We start from the raw sequence: 15556 nt of genomic DNA, 5'->3' as shown, positions 1-15556 counted from the left end.
ACTTGGGAAGAATTGTGAGCGCTACCTTTTGCTCAGCACTCCTAAGCTTTCATTTTCAAACTGAAAGAAAAGTTAGAAAATGTGTTATATGAAAACATGTTTATGCATGCGGGTTTTAAAATCACCTAGGATTCTTCTGAGTCTTGTGTGAATGTTTACACACACATTTTCACTAATTTTTAAATAAACTACAACATCACCTCTTTTTTTCATAATATTTGGCTTTTACAAGGCTGGAGATAACGGTGTCTTTGCCTATGTGACATAATGTGGCATAACTCCACAATGGCCACCGTAAAAGAGGTGACTGGAATCAAACAAGAACCTGGCCCTTTATTTGAGTAAACATCACCATTTAATTATTTTTTAATCTAAAATTACTATCTGTTAAAAGCAATTCATTAAATTCCTATATAAAAGTAGAAACCTAATGTAACATGGTTTTTTACTTAGTCTTTCCCGGAAATCTTTACAGACAGAAATAATTTTCAACCTCATTTTCTTAAAGGAGAGAGGACAAAGGAGAAGAGAAAAGAACAGAAAGAAAGGGGCTCCGTCCTTGTGCATGCAGTTGTCGGGGCACACCTGAATTGAGTCCTGGGAACACATACACATACGCTTGACCCACGTTTGTGAAGACAGAGAAGAGGTCTTATTTTTCCCTCCAGTAAGCAGTAAAAAAATTTCCAAGTGCAAGAATTGAATTATTATCTGAGTTCCTCTAAAGTTGGTCAGTCTGAATCACTCACCTTTGTCACGTGATGCTTTTCATGTTGTATGGGAATCTTAAACATTTGGCACCAATATGTTGTATCCTTGTCTGGTACAGGCACCTGTCTTAATAAAAAGGGCAAGAACACAATATTATCATAGAATCACAGAATGGTCTGGCTTGGAAGGGACCTTAGAGAACATCTATCCCACCCTATGTCAATCCCCTCACCATGGGCAGGGACACCTTCCACTAAACCAGGCTGCTCAAAGTCCCATCCAGCCTGACTTTGAACACTTGCAGGGATGAGACATGCACAGCTTCTCTGAGCAACCTGTTACATCAACCTCATAGTGGAAAATTCCTTCCTTATATTTAATCTATATATAGAAGTCACACTACCTGTTGTGTAAGCCCAAAGCTTTGGCTACCACTTTATTCCCATCTCCACATAAACTCAAAACATGGAGTAACTTACGTCTTTGTTTGTCAAGTCAAAGTATGGCAGAGAGGCAGATAAGACTTCTTTCTCAGGATTTAGCAAACGTAGACTCTTTGTGCCACGATTAGATCCATGGTAATTTTGACCCGTTTCTCCCATGTCTTTGTGGTGGTAGGCCCAGATTACCCGCACTGTGCTCTCCTGAAAAAACCAAAACAAAACCAAACAAAAAGCCCATGAGGAATAGAAGCAACATCTTCCTTACATAGTTCACATAGTTCCTACAATTGTATGGCATAGATGTAGCTGTATTTGAACAATGACAATGTATACCAGAGGAGCAGTCATCTACTTACGCAATTTTGCCTTTAAAATTAATAATGTATAGGGTTCACTGGAGATACACAGAAGTTAAATCTTTCTCTGAGAAATTCTTTCCCTAATGTTGGGAGTTGAAATCCTATCTGCAAATGGCAGGACAGATTCATACAGAGGTATCCAACTAAATGCATGACAAATATTTTTCTAGAGATATTACTTATTTGGCCAGCAATGAGATTCCCTGCCAAATTTTTTCCAGGTTCAGATCTGTGAAGATGTGAATACCTTCAGTGAAATGCTGTCTTTACATACTAGGGAAGATAGACATTCAATTACAGGACAGATTTACATCTTAAAAATCATTCTAGTCACTGCACAGATCAGTTCTCTGCAAACTATTCTCAGGTTGCAATAATCACCCTTGAGTCAAAGTGCTCTAATAAATCCTGAAGTGTCCCAGAATGTTAAATTATGCTCAGAATTTGGAGCAGGTGTGAAAAACAGAGATCCATTGACTGCCTGGAAAACTGGTGGTTTATACAGCTGTGGTTTGCTTCCTTTGCTTCCTGCATCTTTCAGCCTCTCATGTTGCTATTATTGCATATGTTATGAAAACATAGATAAAGCAAATACTGTTTTACTCTTACCCTACAGCTTCCAAAATAAGTACTAAACAAGCCAAAGCATAGAATGCCTTGCAAATTTGTCTAACTTATCTGCCATTTCCAATACAGAAGTCATCAATTTAATGTAATTTAAAATTACACTTAGGAAATGGCACAGCAGTCCCTAGGGCAACACAAGAATTTAACGTGGAAAATATTTTACCGTGGAAATTTTTACCATAAAATTCTTTAACTTCTTAATTTTGAATAAAGAAATAAATAGATGCTTTAAATATGTCTGCTCCAAACTTTTTAAAAATCTGTTTCTAAGATCAATTACAAGTTAGTGTAATATCTAAAAACTGTTTCTTAATTTGGCATCTTGAAAGATTGGAACTGTGGCATCTGGGACTTGATGGCCCAGAGATACCTGTTTCAATCCTCTGTACTCTTGTTAGAAATTAAAGAACATAATGTATTAAAGAACAAAGGACAAAGAAAGCAGAAATGAAAATATAACAGCTTAATAAAACTAGCACAAGAATTTTGCTTGGTTAATTTAAGTTGAGCAAACAGATATTTTGGAAAGTGAATTTCTCTAATTCTGTCTTTTTACTAAAAAGAGATTTTAATAACCAGTTTAATAACTACATATACAATTAACCTGTATAAATTACTTCATCTGTCTACATATAGTCAGAGTCTCTTACCGTTATGCTCTTGTCGTTTGTGTCACAAGTGTGCAGATCTCTGCTAAAAGCCAATATTGTATGTGTACTGTTTTCCATGGCATATTCCAGATGGTAATCCTGTTGAGGGTCCTTTTTTAGTACTCTGTTTTCATCTGTAAAATAATCCTGTTTTAAAGAGAAGGTGACCCATTATTATTAAAATTTAATATTAAAAATGAAACTCAATGTCTAATACTGAAGCCCCTTGAAACATGTAAAGTTCTGAAGTATCAGTTTTGAAGCAAATGATAAATGTGAGGTGGCACTGAACTATTTTTTCATACAAAATCTCCAAGAAAGTCTCCTCGATAAGCAGCTTAAAGGACATCTTGAGTAACTTTAGCAACAGGTTGTCTGACATAACTGCAGAAATAAAGGTTGTACCCAACAACCAAGAAACCTTATTTATCATAACTGGGATGCCATGAACTTCAGAAGAAATTACAGAGATAACTAATTTCACTTAATATTTGTAACAACAATAGTCATTCCCTCCTTTCACAACATTTCCTATGTTTTTCATTTCCCCATAAAAACAAACTTTCAATGAACATTGACTGGAACTAGAAACCCTATGGCTTAACTAGGACAGAAAGTGCTCAGTTCATTCAAAAGCTGATGGGCTGGGATTAGACTGAGGTTTTGAAAGAGGCTAGGGAACTGTTTATAAGAAAGATGCTCTCCTTCAAGGGTTCAGCAAAGGCCTGGTACAATGGAGTAGCAGGGCAGCAATGTCAGGTCATTAACCTCCTCACCCCAAATTCCTGCAGCCCAGCGCAGCTGGGACCCAGCCTTCCCTCTCCTCCTACACCAGCCACCTGAAAGGGACTGGCCACTGCCTCAGACGCACCTTCTCTGGTTGTCCTCTTTTGAGTTTTAGGCTGTTTCTCTGCCTGAGTTGGGGTAGGGAAGGGGGCTTCTAACCAATGTATTTCTCACACCAAACAGGCAGACACCATTAATTGTGTGGTGTCCCTTGCAAAATAATGCAGCACTGGTGATTCTGGCAGGCATTTACTTTTGTAGCTGTTTGGACCTCTGTTCACTTTTGGAGAGATTTCTATCTTTCTCCTTCTGTTTAAGTTGAGATAACAAAGATGAAAAATTACAAAATGTTATGTCCAAGCATTTTGATACTAATAAGCAACAACTGAAGCCTTATTAATTCACTAAGGGATCATTTAGGAGCTGTAATCTTAAACTTAACCCCACCCTAGAAACCTGTGTGTGTGCAAGAGACCACAGAGTCCTTCTTTTCCTATCAACACTTCTTACAAATACAAATTAATGAGTACATATGTCAAAGAATAGACACATGGAAAAAATAATCACCAAAAAGAGCAAAAGAAGGACCTGGGACCTGAAAGAAAGGGAACCAATGTTTATTTAGAGAAATAATTTTGGATTTGTGCTTTTCCAGATGGAAATAATAGACTTGTTCTGGGATGGTTCTTTGAAGATGGGTAATTAATGGGATCAAAACACTCCACTTTAGCCCTGCATCAGAACTTGGAAAGAGGTAGTGCATGTCTGTACACAATATCATTCCTGCTCTGAAAACACTCCTCATTGGAATCTCTGCTTCTGCTTGAAAATAGTGAGGGCTTGTCTGGACGAAAAATGTAACCTTGTGAACATCAGCTTTTATTGAAGTGTGATATCTTTGCTGAAATGTTACCTTAAATTGGAGGAAGGCACTCAGAAAGAGCACCCACACATTGAAATATTGAGGAATACAAATTCAAGAACAACTTTTCCTCATGTGAACAAATTCAAAGTCTTTGCCTGAACCCTATGAGAAGGAAAGCTGAGAAATGTGAAGCAAAGCTAGGTGTTCGCACTCAAATATTTTGTTGGTGAACTTCACCATTTCTTCACAAGTCTAGAAGACACAGTTGAGATGTGCCTTGATAATGTGACTGTCACTGTAATTATTTCACTTACCTGCATGACAGTCAAAACCAGGTCACATCTCTGGCTCACCACGAGGGACTCATTTTGTGGCTGCTGGCGAATGCTTTGGGGAAGGTGGTCCCAAAGCCCAGGCCACAGGAGAGGACCAGGATCCTCCCCATGGGACAAGAGCTGTGTTGGGCACTCACATTTCTGCCTGCCCGGGTGCTCGCTGCCCACCCCTGCTGTCCACAATGAACAGCACCTCACTGATTTCAGTGGCACACCTGAAATTATTCTGTGGCTAGATGCTAATCTGACAAACTAACAATAATCTTTCTCATGTGAAAATTTCTGTGAAAGAATTAATTCCTTGTCTCTACTTACTTTCTCTGCCTGATACACGCTATGTTCAAACACGTCTTGAATATCAAAGTGCTGAGAATACCTGGGAAGCAAATTTATATAGTGCCTAGGAAGACAGTGTTTTTTCCCCAGTTCTTACAATTCCACTGTGTGCAGTAGAAACATCGAAGAGGAATCAACTGCAAGTACTCTTGCCAAGACCTATTTAGGAGTAAGCGAACTGCTCCTATTACTATTTTTACTTCCTTTGTTGAAAATTATCCAGCTGTTCATCACAAAAATAAAACCAAATGATGTAACCAAAAAAAATCTAAACAACTCAGACTTTGATTGCTCAACATCTCACGTAAAAATTGTTTGTTTACCAGTTTTAAAACAAAATAATGCCATATTGCCCAGGAACTATACGTATCTCTTTCTGTTCGCAGAGATTTTAAGTCAAACTGTGCAGATTTTGCTGAATTTACTCATCACAGCTTAAAAGCCTTTAAGATTTGTGTTTATATACAAAACATAATGAACAAAAGGAGGTTTTCAAAAATGAAGACACACTGAAAAGATATGATGCCACATCTTTTTCAGTCACAACTTGGAAAAGTGAGAAAATGTTAGTTGTAGATATACCTACGTAGATATATGTCTGTATCTTCACACGTATCTTATGCTTCCTTTCAGAGTAGAAAAATAAAAATAAATTAAAGTCCTGCTCCTATGCTGCAAATGCAATCAAAATCACCATATTTGGACTTCCTATACTCCATTTAAGTCCTTGTGTCTTGTCAAAAGAGAAAGCTGGGTACTTCTGAATGCCTTTGAAAAGCGACAGTATAGAGAATGGATTCACAAAAGGCCAGAGAGGGTAAGTTGGGTATCTGTGTTTCAGCTGAACTGAGGATATCTAAGTATGGTTTGAAACCCTCTCAGGTCCAGACACGGAAGTCATTTAAATTCATAGGTTTCACTTATTTAATTCTTAGAGAAAGGAGTGTGACGTTTTCATCAACAGCGTTACAGTGATTTGATATCTGTCACAAGTGGTCTGAAACATGCTTCATATTGGAACCTTTTATTCTTCCTACCAAGTAGGAAAAGGCTCTAAAATGGTGACTTTTTTTACACAGATCTGGTTTTGCTACCCTATACAGTTAGCTGGAAAACCTGTGTCTTTTGTAGGATAGATTACACTGATACAAGTCTCCCCAAATTTCATGGAGTCCCAGCAGAAATCTACACTAATTGTCAATTCCTTAAAACTGAATTTTTGAAACACTCACATGTGTGAGTGTGGATAAATCCACAAAAAATGAATGCAAGTACTGATTCAGTACTTGCACCCAGATTCTTCAGTTTCTTATACACACTAAAAAGCATATATCATATGTTTAATGAAGATAAAGTTTTCAAATTACAAATCACCTTTACAAAAGTATAAGAATTACAGAAAGAAAAGGGTGAAGCAACTATACTGTTCTAGTATGAATATCTTTGATTATTTAAAGAGTGTTTAAAACTAAGTTTCAAAAGTGTTATTGGTCATACTACATGATAACAAGGATGTTTATTTCAGAATATTCTTATGTAAATTGTTTACACATGAAACATTTAAAGTTTTTGTACTCCCTTTAATAATATTGCATAAAATACCATATTAAACTCTGGACTAAGTTGTGCAATCCATCACATAATTAAGTATCTCCTTCCTCATAGAACCTGGGAGTTGAAAAAACATATGGAAAATGAAAAATCTTCCTGACAGTATAAGTTATTTTATGTTCCTTTCCAGATGTGAGGCCGATCATGTTATATGTTTTTCAAATCCCATTAGCCTCTCTCATTCCTAAAAAAAAATGTTTTGTGATATATATGGTTTCCGATTCTGCTTCACAAACAGTTAGGGAGAGTAATTTCTTAAGGATGTGAAAAGAACTTGGTTCCTCCTTCAAGAATGCAAGCACAGCTGCAGAGGGAAGGCTGACCCCAAAAGCCCTACCAGCTGTCATCACGGACTGAAACAGGTGTTTATGGGACTACCTCCCCACATCTTTACAATGTACAAGATTGTTTTGTTTACAATATCCATTTCCTGTACTAAATTACATATATCTCCTTTCAACCTCAGGGACCATAAAATAATTCTCAGACTGTGGCCCCATCCAGCAATTGTCTTGTGGGCTTGGCTTGTGAGCAACTCGGCCACCCCAATTTATGTATGCTGCCCTTCTCTAACTGGAAGATTGCTGCTGTTTCATCAGCAATTTAACACCAAGAAGTTAAAAAAGTGACAAGCCAAGAATGGGAAATGACAGAAAAACAAGCTGTGTTGCAACTCATCCCCACCGATGTTCTGTAGCCAACCCAAATTACCAAACCGATGTCTATGACCGGGATCAACGACAAGTTTGGCAAAAGGAATCATGAAGCTGGAACAAAGATGAAAGTTGGTGCAGGAGAGGATCTTAGTATAAATAGGGTGGATATCTTACTACAGTACAGAAAAGAACTTGATGAAACAGTTGTTTGAAATAAACACCAAGCTATGCCTTTCTGGGTTTCAAAAAAAATAACTGTGGTTAACATTTCTCTTTTTTATTGTTGCATTCAATTTAAATGGAATCCTGCTGCTCAAGGTTCCAGTACACACTAGATATTACCACCAAAAAGAAGCTGCTTTTACACCGTATTTGGCAAGAAGCAAACAGAACACAAATTTACAAATGAGCAAACCAAACTTTTTTGCAACCTCAAATGAATTTCAGCTTGAGTTTCAGGCAAAGATCTTACTATGCTCTTATGCTAGGGGAAAGCAGAGCCCACCTGCAGAAACCTAACACAGGAGTTTGAAAGCATCACTGCTTAGTGCAAGAACACCTTGAGAGCATTCCAGTTGACTGAGCCGATCTTGGGATTGGACACAAACGAAAAAATAACCATAGAAAAGGTAGAGCAACAGCAATCAAGCAGTTGCAGTATGTTCCTAAAGTAACTGGGATAAGTAAGTTCAAGTTAGCAAAAAGTGATTCAGTCCTTGCTAGGAAGCCTGGATCTTGCTCATGCAGACAGTTCTGAGAAGCTGTGCACAATTCGTGGTACAATTCCAATTAAACTGGATAAAATACGCTAAAGTAAATGTGGGTTGTTTACTTCCTGCGCACTACTAACTTTGATAGGGACAGAAAATTTTTACCTCTAACAAATAATTGTGGATGTGTCTGTATTTCAAATGCAGACATACAGATATACACAACAACAACACATTTTCCACTTGAGTATTTACAGAAACAGAAAATGCCTGTGTATGTACATACATTTTCTTTATAAAAAGAGGGTTTGTATTTTTTACACATTAAACACAATCATTTATTTAGAAATATGTCTTTACTCTTTCAAACTGTGTCACTTGAATACACTTCAGGGTATTTCTTATATCTAGTTAAATGCTACCCAAGGTGGCTTCCCAGTAGCCTATAGCTCACAGTGACACCCTTTTGTTCATGGGACATACCTGAGAGATAAAAAAATATCGCTTATGCCGCACACAAATGAAAACACTGGAGTGTGGAGACCTGTCTAACTTACCACACAAAGGTGTAAGAAGCACAAGCAGTTAGAGGTTGAAATACAACATCACACATTGGCATGGGTAATTTGACTTTGCAGTGGAGTCCCAAGGGCCTATCCTAGTCTTTACATGGAGAATAAATGTTAGTTTAAGAGTTTATATTCCAGCTATATCAGAAGATACTAAACTAGATTAAAGGTTGTCCTAACACAAATAGACTAGACAAAACATATATCAAAGTGTTTTAAGGGAAAGAAAATCAGTAAGTACGAGATACTGCAAGATACAATCTTACAACTGCACTTTATCACAAGCAACATTCCTTACACAGGAGCCACATTTAACCAGTACAAGTTTTCTTGGTTTAATTACTTTAATTACTTCAATTACTTCAATTATGAGGAAGATTAAAAACACTTAGGGGATTTTCAAGCAAAACTATTAGTGATACTTGTTCCCAAAATTTCTGTATGCGCCTTAGAAAATCTCCCCTCTTCCCCCTCCTACTGCTGTGATCCTTGTTTGTATTGGGAATCAAATCACTCTTCCATTATTTTAAGCCTTTACATCAGTCATGGTGGTTACAATTCCATATTTTTGGGGAGCTGTAGGAAGATTTCATTTTCTTGGTGTTTCCAAAATCCAAAAGAGAGGTAAAAAAAATATAAAAGAAAAGAAAACAACAAAACAAAACTAAACAAAATCAAAAACAAACAAACAAACCCACCAAAACCCCCCAAAAACAAACAAATTAAAAATACTTGCAAAAATGTCCTCTCCAAAGCCTGCAAACAGCTTCAGAATTCTTCCCATCTTTTGTTCTCCAACTGTTTCTTCCTTGTCCTAACTATTGTACCTCTGAAAGGGAACTACAAAGCATCCAGCCAGAGAAGATGTACACTGGAGTGTCTCTTTATGCCCCACATTGAAGCCAAGAGGGAGACATTAGTCATCTGGAGATTTTGCCCCAGTGCCCAAAGGCATGAAATACCTCCAACAAAACACCGACTGAGATATGTCAGTGTGGCACTTGCTTTGCATCTCTTGGTGCCTTTCAAGTTGTTTTCTAAACACTTCTTTTGTTGCTGTTGGCATGAGTGCACTTAAAAGCAGCATATCGTTAAGTACTGAAAATGCTCACTGTTTTCTGTCCTTCAAAATCTCTTCCAAGTACTTCCCTGTGAGCAATTAAGCTAACTCTATGGGATACATTTGATAACAGATATTCTTTAGTTTGGGTGACAGTTAACAAGCAAGGCTCTAATGAATAATAAAGTACTTTTTAGTGACACACAGTCCCTATTCACCCTGAGTAGGGACTATTTTTGTGCAAGTTCAACAGAAGATTCTAACAATGCAACCCTCTTGTATAACTTGCACAAAATAGGCATTCATCAAGGAGGATTACTCTCCCCAAAATGGGGCTCTCAGCAGCTACGTGCTGTGGGTGGGGATGCACAATTCCAGACAGGGGTGGAGACCAAGGAAAAAGCATGGGTCTAGCCTGAAAATGCATGCTGTGTCAATTCAGAAGCACAAAGAGATGTATTAGGGAAAAAAAAGAAAGGGGGAAAAAAGAAAGAGAAAAAAAAAAAAGATGAAAGAAAATTAGATGCAAAAGCTGAGGCTGCCCCAAGAACTTGTAACTTGTATGAAGAGTAACACATGATGCAAGTGACCGTGGCAATATTTCAAGGTAATATTTTGTTAAGTATGAACTCTCCTAAGTCCACCTCCTTCCTATACAGACAAAGACAGATTTCCAATATCAACCCCCATTGGTATCTTGTTCTGAAACATGCTCACCGAAACCTCACACAATCTGGCACCACAGGGCTCTCAGTAATGTGTGAGAATAATTTGATCTCCTTCTTTTTCTTCTTCTGCTTGGTGGAGGTGCGTCTCTCGTGACAATACACTAAAGTTATGCATGTATGCATGCATATATCCATGCTATGCCTTCTAAATCCTCCCAAAATATGCTTAGCTTCCCATTTCAAATACCTTCTGAAATGTTATTAAAGTAAATGTATAATTCTCTGATCATTCAAACGCTTTTCAAAAAACTACTCTGGTACACCATGAAGGTTTGTTCTTCTTCTCTTATGACATTGTAACACTTTTCATCTTGATATAATTGAAGAAAACTAAACCTCAGATTTCTAGATAATTTTAGCCTTTCCTTATGTCAGGCACACTTTCAGATTAAATACAGCTCAAACACAGAAAAGCAAATCAAAACAAATAGCTCATTATATTCAAGTTCAGGATACACCTGAAAAATGAGAAAGTAAAACCTAATCTTGGATATCCAGGACCCCATTTTTTCAAGGTAAACACTGCCTGCTGAGGGTGGGAATAGCATTTACTTGCTCTATGAGGCCAATGAATAAATGCCAGAGAAAATAACATTCTCTTTCTTCTCTGAAAACTATCTGAAAGTTTTCCTCTACCTCAATAGCTGGATGTTCCACAGACTAAGGAGTATCTGCTTTTACCCTTACTGACAGCTGTAGTCTAACTACATTTACATGTTTGTTCCCAGAAGAGAACTCTTACCTCTGAGAACACTTTCTATTTTTAAGAAGGAGAGAGAATTTAAGGGGGAGAAAGAGGCAAAATTGACCCAAGAGACTAGCAATTTCAATGCCCACTTGAAAGGCTATAAAGGTGTTTCAGAACATCATCTGAATGTCAGGCCACTAACAAGCATCTCAAAACTTTCAAAGAAACCAAAAAATGACCCTTCTAAGAGTTTAGACCACGATGCACATTTTCCAACTGACGGTCATGGAATAAAAACATATTTCTAAAACCAAAAAGAAAAGTAAGTTCATTCATTATAGGGCGTACATATTTCATGGAGTGCAGTTAGGCATAAAACCACATACTTTCAAGGGTGCTATCTATGAAAAAATCTTTTTCAGTAGTAAATAATGTAAATTATGATGATATACAATTAACACAGAATGTATTTTTAAAATATCAACTGTATTTGTGTGTCCAGTAAAGGCAAGAATTAGATATTATTGAAATGGCATCCTAGAACAAGTTATTTGTTTTATAGTAATCCCTGCTGCCTGATCAGAAAAAGCCTTTGGACAAATTTGGGGGGCCACCTTGGGGCCATCTTTGTTTCCGGCATTTCCTTGTTGATGCAAGTATGGAAATATATGGAAATATTTTAACTGAGCAACTTTTTAAAAAGCCTCAGTCCACTTTAAAAGGAAACTGTGTTGACCGGAACTGAAGAAGGAATGGGGATGGAAAAGGCCTCATGTTGCAAGCAACCATAACAGGAATATTTCACAGAAGAAATACTTGAGTTGCATCTCAAAAGTGCAACAAAATAATATAGCACTTAGCATAGCAGTTTATGTGTTAAATTAGTGTTTCAGGAAAAATATCAGTAGTTCTGTATCAGCAGGCACTACAGTCCATTTCTATTTGTCATGGAATGTCAGTGAATAAAATCTGTGGAAGAATGGAATTTGTATGGGGTCACTCCTAAAGGATGACAAAAACCTGTGAAGAGCACTGGAAAGAGCCACAGAAGTGCTTTGATTGCTGGGGAAAATGTCCTGTGATGATAAAGAGCTCAATCTATTTATTTTATGAAAAAAGAAAATTGAGCAGTGACTTGATTGCCTTGATTGCAGCATATAAATAACTTTATGGAGGTGGGATGCAGGGGGAGTACATTTCTTAATATAGCAGAGAAGATACACAGCTGAAACCTAAACTCAGACAAACTAATACTGGAAATCAGGAACAACACAGACTAACAAGTGAAGCGATGGATCCTCTACCATTGGATATGTCTACTCTAGTTTTGAATGCCTTTCTAAAAGGCTTGCTTTACTCTAACTGGATCTGTGAACTAACCAAGCAAGAAGCTTGGGGTTCTTTTAATTGTTAATAGTTGTATCTTCTGAAGTGTAAGGCTCCAGAGAGCCTTACATCCTGTGAGCGAAGAGCTCAATCTTTAATGAGCAGAATAGGTTTTATTTTTATTACTATTAGTGTTTTATTCAGGCTCAGGTTTTCAGAAAAATTACCTTCATTTTGAAATATGGAGAAAACAACATTCTGAAAATCATTGATCTGAACTTAGAGAAGACAATATTTTGCCTAAACTTCATACAGTAAACTAAGAGGGGAAAAAAAAAAAAAGAAAGGCTCCCTTTTTCTGGAAAAGTATAGATTTTATAAAATCTTGACAAATAGTAGGGAAAGCATATTATGCACTTAGCTTTCGTATGGTAAAATGCTAATAAAAATCCATAATCTTAGAGTAAAAGCTCCTAAAATTTAAGCAGCAGCTTCAAAGATCAAAAAACTCTGACAATGAAATAAAACCAGACAACCTCTAGACCATACTCTAACAACTGAGTTCTAAAAACTCTGCTCTTAAATTGCCTGTAAAGTTTTTATTTAAGCAACAGGGGGCAACGATGTCGTTCCAGGCCTGATTCCCCTTTCACTGACCTATGGGACGAGTTGTCCCTGCTCCCCCGGCCCCAGGGCATCTCCTCCAGGCCGTATCTCAGGTTGATGAGAGGGGACCAGAGGTGTGGGTCCCTTCCTCTCTCATGGCTTCTACCCCACCACCCACCAGTGCCTTTTGGAAGGGATGATTCATTGGAAGCACCAGAAGAGCGTCTGTTTCACACTCCTGTTTCCAAATGCAGCCCTGACAACATCTAGACTACTACAGAAACATACCAAGCAAATTATGCCAATACAGCTGGGCCCTTCTGAGGTTGCTTTACCAGACCAAAGACATGTATCAGAAGTCCCTGTGGTTACTCTGCAAGTTCCTTCAGATATCTTTGTCAAAACACCTCCAGGTGAGTAGAGGAGGAACAGCACAGAAAGGAGCATCATCGGCTCTGCCCCAGCAGACGGGGACGTCATCAGGCTTGGAAGCTGGTGGGATCGTGCTCTCATGCCAATAGAATTAGAAAGATCAAGCTCAGTCGGCATCAGGACGGCCAAGCTCCGTCAGTTGTCGGCAGGGTGAGGGGAAAGGTGGTGCACCTCCTTGGGAGAGACTGCCATCCCTCCCCTCTCCTCTGCGGGTCTAGGCTTAGCGGGCAGGCAGGGAGAGCGTCCAAGGAGGGAGAAAAGGGTTGTTGCATTTTCTGGATAAAAAGGAAAGAAACCTGACACCTTTAAATAAAAACATTGTAGAAGTTTAGAGGGAAGGTTGGCAGGGAGGGGATCGAAAAGGAGTATCTCCTCCGGGGGAAATGAACGCCGAACAATAGGGGTGACCAAAAAGCTTGAGGGAAGAAGTAAAGAGGTATGGAGATGCGGGGCGAGGAAGTTGAGAAATAAAAGAGGAGCAGGGAAAGAGGGGCATCCAGAGAGAGAAGCAGCGAGGGAGAAGGTGGGCGAACAAAGAGGACCCGGCAAGCGGAGTGGGAGCGGGGTGCCAGCAGCGCTGGTCCCGGGCCGGCGGTCGAGATAAAGGAGCCGGGCCTTACCTGCAGGTAGGGCTGGCCCCTCTCCACGCCCCCCACCACGATGTCGGCTGAGGCCATGCTGCCGCTGGCCGAGAGCCCGAAGCCCACGTAGCCGTGGGTGCGCACCTCCAGACAGAAGGCGAGGGCGCTGCCGCGGCGGCCCCAGTGGAGGCGGTAGGCGCCCGCGCCGTCCAGCACCGCGCTGTGCGGGTAGCTCCGCAGCGACGGCCCGGCACCGGCACTGGCACACAGCAGCCCGCACAGCACCAGCGCCCAGGGGCGCAGCCGCCGCATCCTCTCGCCTCGCACCAGCGGCCTCTGCGTGTGTCCGGGAGGGCGTGTTCGGTGTGCGGTGTCTGTGTGTGCGGTGTGTGTGTGTGTGAGCTCAGAGAAGGGGCCGGGTGCCCCGGTCACTCCGCCCCCGCTGCGGGCGGCACCGCGCCGGCCCCGTCGGGGCAGCGCGCCCTCGGCAGCTGCTTTGTTCGCTCCCCGCCCCGACCCGGCGCTGCGGCCGCCCCCGGCTCCCCCGCGATCCCGTCGGGGACGGGACGGAACCCGCCGCGTTCGGAGCACCTGCCGTGCGCTCGCCGCGGGGGCTTCCCGGGGAGATGCTCGGAGTCGGCATTAGCGAGCGAAAATCCTTCTCCTGACCGGAGAAGCGGAGAGAAGGCGGCGGACGGGAGACCCCCGCCTGTCCCCCGGCAGCTCTAACTCCGGTGGAAGAATTCTGAGGGAGAAAGCCCGGAGGCAAACGGGCGCTTTCCCTCTCTCGGCCGCTTCTTCACTCAGTGCGAGCGCACAGTGCGGCAGACGGATGGAACGATGCAGGAGATCTCCCGTCGGGAGAGTTCTTTTCGCTTCATGAGTGGAAAACGAGGACCCCTCGAGTGATTTGCACTGAGACGGCTACAAAAGCACAGCTCGAAAGCCCACTCGTGTCCCTTGACACCCCCACAACCGTCCCCGGTGCCACCAACACTCGGCCGGCCCGGCTGTGCTATTTCCGACACACCCGCAGCAAATGCTGCCCCCCCTTTTCTCGGCACACCACCACTGCCATTGCCGGGGGAGAGCAACGGACAGAAAGATGGGTTTGGAGGAATGTTCCCAGCCCTCTGCAAATCTGGATGGAAACAAAAAGTAGCATAACATCCAAAACGGGAAAGTTAGAGTCGACAAGAAGTCATAATGGGACTTGAAAGCTCCAAGAAATACAAAATCAATTTCAAAAGAAAATTACACCGTTTGAATTGTGTTTTCTTCACACTTACATGAAAAAGTAAGAGTCTGGTACTCAACGAAAATTAAATATTAATTTTATAAAACCCAATTAAACTAGTACATAAGGGGAATTAGTAATGCTTCTTTTTTTGCCTTTTGCATGAAAATATTTCACAAAATCGCTTGAGCTTCCAGAATATCACCACCTCCTGTCATGTGAGGGATATATCAAATGACA

General features: G+C 40.4%; 1 protein-coding gene across 1 annotated transcript in view; it reads right to left on the bottom strand.

The window, feature by feature from the left end:
- Positions 1–14482, bottom strand: part of MOXD1 (monooxygenase DBH like 1) — a 50506-nt gene extending 36024 nt beyond the window's left edge. The window contains exons 1-4 of the mRNA XM_051792584.1: positions 14119–14482; positions 2791–2937; positions 1191–1355; positions 750–833 (exon numbers count right to left, since the gene is read on the bottom strand). Of these exons, the coding sequence (XP_051648544.1) occupies positions 750–833; positions 1191–1355; positions 2791–2937; positions 14119–14391 (669 nt within the window). The 5' untranslated portion in view covers positions 14392–14482. The remainder of the gene's footprint in view (positions 1–749; positions 834–1190; positions 1356–2790; positions 2938–14118) is intronic.
- Positions 14483–15556: the final 1074 nt, after the last annotated feature.

The sequence above is a fragment of the Manacus candei genome, unplaced genomic scaffold, assembly GCF_025592945.1.
Source record: "Manacus candei isolate 608988 ecotype Guabito, Panama unplaced genomic scaffold, ASM2559294v1 h1tg000034l, whole genome shotgun sequence".
Classification (NCBI taxonomy): domain Eukaryota; kingdom Metazoa; phylum Chordata; class Aves; order Passeriformes; family Pipridae; genus Manacus; species Manacus candei.
This window is presented reverse-complemented; position numbering and strand designations above follow the sequence as displayed.